General features: G+C 39.5%; 1 protein-coding gene across 3 annotated transcripts in view; it reads right to left on the bottom strand.

The window, feature by feature from the left end:
* Nucleotides 1–4,503, bottom strand: part of LOC106871614 (dynein light chain Tctex-type protein 2B) — a 20,890-nt gene that overhangs the window by 3,097 nt on the left and 13,290 nt on the right. For all 3 annotated transcript variants that reach the window (XM_052974237.1, XM_014918171.2, XM_052974236.1), the window contains exon 2: nt 14–147. In XM_052974237.1, coding sequence (XP_052830197.1) covers nt 14–147 — 134 coding nt within the window. The remainder of the gene's footprint in view (nt 1–13; nt 148–4,503) is intronic.

The following is a 4,503-nucleotide window of genomic DNA, read 5'->3' as shown; positions in this document are numbered from 1 at the left end:
ATAAATGACTCACCTTTAATTTTGTTTCGAATCAATTCCACCAAAACTCTTGTGTCTTCAGCCATTGTCTCTGGACTGTATTCCTTATGAGCGAGATTCTCCGTCAAAACTGTGCGAATGCATTCTTTCACTATGAGAGGTTGGAATCTAGAAAACAGAAAAGTCACATTTTGTTGTTAAACAAAGTAGAAAAAGAAAAACAACAATAATAAATTATTTCAAATCTTGGTGCAAGACCAGCAATGTTAGGGGAGGGGGAGTAAGTCAATTACACTGACCCCTCCCCCTTCACCCCAGTACTCAACTGGTACTTCTTTTATTGATCGTGCAAGTTCACCTCAGTGGAATCTGAACTTAGAATGTTGAAAAGCAGAAGAAATGCCACAAAACATTTTGTCCGATGTGCAAACAACTCTGCCGCCATTTCTGCCTCAGAAGTACCATCAATAATAATAATAATAATTCTTTGAAATTTTAGTACAAAACCAGAAACTTTAAGAGGAGATGACATCAGATAGCCACAGACAGTAAAAGTGATTTAATCAGCATACCACCAGGTGTATACCCAAGGTTTAAATAACTACTATGAGGGGAATTGGTACATGGAAACTGTGGAAAGCCCATTGTGTGTGTGTGTGCATGTGTATCTATGTGTATCTATCTAGAACAAACAACAATAACTTGAGTAACAATGGCAGCAACAACCATAACAGTCTGAAGCAACAACAAAAGCTACAAATCTAACAAAATATTCAAAGTGAATCCACAACGAAATTGTTGTTGCTGTTTTGTCTTTTTAAGTGGTTCACCTAAATTTTAAAGGTTAACATCAGTATTAAGTCATAGAAATGAGAGAGAGAGGGAGAGGGGGGGGGAAGAGACAGACAAAAAGAGAGAAAAAGACATGGAGAGACAAACAACCAGACGTTAGACAGACAGACAGACAGTCAGACAGATGGATGGAGATCCCATCAGACAACATATTTCAACAGATGCAGCACCAGCATCATCATCATCAACAGCATCTCACAAAATTGTTTCCTTCCTTTCCCCTCCCCTTGCCCCACCACCAGCAATACAGCACTGCCAACAAAAGTCAATGCCTTCCGCCCCTCCTTTCATGTCATCCACCTCACATGAGGGTGGGGAGAGGCTCGGCCATACAGAAAAGAGATCGTTGGAGGGAGGAGAGGGTGACTTGTGGCATCGATGGTGGTTGTCTCTTCGATGCTCCCACCACCACCACAACCACCACCACCACCACTACAACCTCCTCCTCCAGCTCGTTAATTAAGTCTCCAGCAAAGGACACAAGACAAAATCTTATTTAGAATCACCAGATTCAACACCGCTACCACTACCACCACCACCAACCACTAGTTATTATTTCGCCCCTCTCTTTCTCTCTGCATATATGGAACATGGATATCATCATGGATATGATGATAATGATGCTGATGATGACAACGATGATGATAATTACATAAATATATATAATCCACAATGTATCTTTGTATATATATGAGGGCTGCTGAAAAGCTCTTGGCTTTAAGGGTATCATGAAAGGGCTGGTTGGAAGCCCAGCCTTCCAAGTTCTTTTACAGGGCTTAGAAATACTGAAGGATCGCTGCAATAAGTGTGTGAATCTGAGAGGAGAATATGATGAATAAAATCATAGTTAACTGAACCTCTGGAATTTTCTTTTACCCAACAACGGGGACTTTTCAGTTCCAATTAGGCAGCCCATAAAAAAATAGGCCCCCTTAAGACATTCCCCGGGATTAGGGGAGCTGCTGGTCTGAGTTTCGTTGTCCTTAACCAACGCTCTAGGAGGAATTAATGAACACAAAAACGTAACAGACAGAAAATCATCACTCAAATTTATAATAGGATAATAGGATATACGTGTGTGTGTGTGTGTGTGTGTGTTTGGAGCGAATGTGCTTTACCGGTAAGCTACCAGCTATAAACCACACAAATTATTATATATATATATATATATATATATCGTCATTCATGAAAAGTAGGTGACAGTATTTAACATTGACGTAACAGGACAATGAAATAGTAAGACACACACACTCATGCATACACACATATCACCACCAACATCATTACACATACAAACACACACACACACACACACATAAACACATTCACAAGTAGAAACATATGGTACCACATGAGATAACCATCAAAAAACATACATGGTATGTATAAACTAATTTACACATAGACATATTTTTATAAATATGTGTTAATGCATGTGTGCATATATATATATATATATATATATATATATATATATATATATATATATATATATATTCTTTTATTCGTTTCAGTCATTTGACTGCAACCATGCTGGAGCACCGCCTTTAGTCGAGAAAATCGACCCCAGGACTTATTCTTTGTAAGCCTAGTACTTATTCTATCGGTCTCTTTTGCCGAACCGCTATTTTACAGGAGATGTAAACACACCCACATCGCTTGTCAAGCGATGGTGGGGAGGACAAACACACACACACATATATATATATGTATATATATACGACAGGCTTCTTTCGGTTTCCGTCTACCAAATCCACTCACAAGGCTTTGGTTGGCCCAAGGCTATAGTAGAAGACACTTGCCCAAGGTGCCACGCAGTGGAACCAAACCCAGAACCACGTGGTTGGTAAGCAAGTTACTTACCACACAGCCACTCCTGTACCTATATATATATATACATGATGTTTTGTAATGTACCTGAGCACTATAGACAATAATTTCATTATCATTATACACAATACTCAGTGAACATATACGCAACTAGAGTGTGAATGCCTGTATGCAGTAAATGAGGTGTGAATACACACACACACACAAACACCACACACACACACCCACCCACACACAAACACACTCTGTCCCACCTAAAATATCCAAAAAGTAAGAAAACTCCCGGCCCCCGCCCCACCAAATGTCACCCAATTATTACTAATCCATTCTTATCCTAAGCTCACTGGCCACACCACCATCCAACCCCCCAGCTCCCCCTACCGCTTTACATTTCACACTTAGGTTGAATGAGAAAGCTACAGGTATATCCCTTTCTTCTTCCTCTTCCTCCTCTTCTTCACCCTAATCAATAATGCAAGCAAGAAGAAGAAATACTTGTCTCGTTTCTCGCACCCCAGTTACAACTGGTTGGGCGTTCAGGCTTTCAACACATGTTACCTGGGTAATTTCGTGTTCACAGACAAGATGGTGGTGGTGGTGGTGGCGGCAGCCATGATGGTGATGGAAGACGTGGCTGTGGTGGTACTTTAGAAAACTATTTCAAACATCTCTACACAAACTTACTCTCAATACATTATATCTTGCCCTTTCTCTCTTCTTCATTCTCCATACAAGCATTTGTGTATAAATAATATGAGTGTGTGTGTATGTATATATATATATATATATATATATGTATACACACATTATTAATCATTTTCGTTTCTGTATCACTACACAACGTTGTTGCTTTATATTGTATACACACACACACACACGTACATACATACACATACACACACGTATGTGTGAGTGTATATGTGTGTGTGTGTGTGTATACATATATCATCATCATCATCATCACCATCATTTAATGTTCGTTGCCCATGCTGGCATGGGTTGGACAGTTTGACTTAGCCACCTTGCCTCTATGAGGCCCAATGCTCAAAAGAACACAACCACCTCGCCTCTGTGAGGCCCAACACTGGAAAGGAACTCAGCCACTTTACCTCCCCCAGGCCCAACGCTCAAAAGGGACAAGGCCCAATGTTCAAAAATTGATTTTTTTTTGCATGCCACCAGCATGGGTGCACTTGGCTTGATGGGTCCTCTTAAGCAGAGTACATTGCTTAAGGTCTCAATCACTAGTCATTGTGTCTGTGAGGTTCAAAGTTCAAAGGTCATGCTTCACCACCTCCTCCCATGTCTATACAAACATAGGAAGCAGTATTTGTTAATATTTTACCGCATTGAAATTACTAAAAGAGACTCGAGTCTTCAAAAACAGAATCTTTGTGCAAAATGTCATTTACTGATTGTCAGACACTGGTGTTTCAACATCATTTAGTCTTCTCAGTGATGAATTCTATCATGCTTGACAGAGCATAATCATTATCATGATCATCATCACCATCATCAGCCCTACCAACACCACTATCATCGTCATCATCATCATCATCATCATCACCAGTACCACCACCACCACCCTCATCATTACCACAGCCACTATTATCACCACTATCACCATCACTAACATCACCAGCATCATCATTATCACCGTTGTCAACACCATTAACTGCTATAGTGATAAGGCAATATTAACAACAGGAAAAATCACAAAGTTCAATATACACAACATAAAAATAGCATACAACACGTGTGTGTGTATGTATGTATGTATGTGTGTGTGTGTGTGTGTGTATATATATATATATATATATATATATATATATATATATATAT

This window comes from Octopus bimaculoides, chromosome 18, assembly GCF_001194135.2.
Source record: "Octopus bimaculoides isolate UCB-OBI-ISO-001 chromosome 18, ASM119413v2, whole genome shotgun sequence".
Lineage (NCBI taxonomy): Eukaryota > Metazoa > Mollusca > Cephalopoda > Octopoda > Octopodidae > Octopus > Octopus bimaculoides.
The sequence above is the reverse complement of the archived record's forward strand: the minus strand, read 5'-3'. Positions and strand labels throughout refer to the sequence as shown.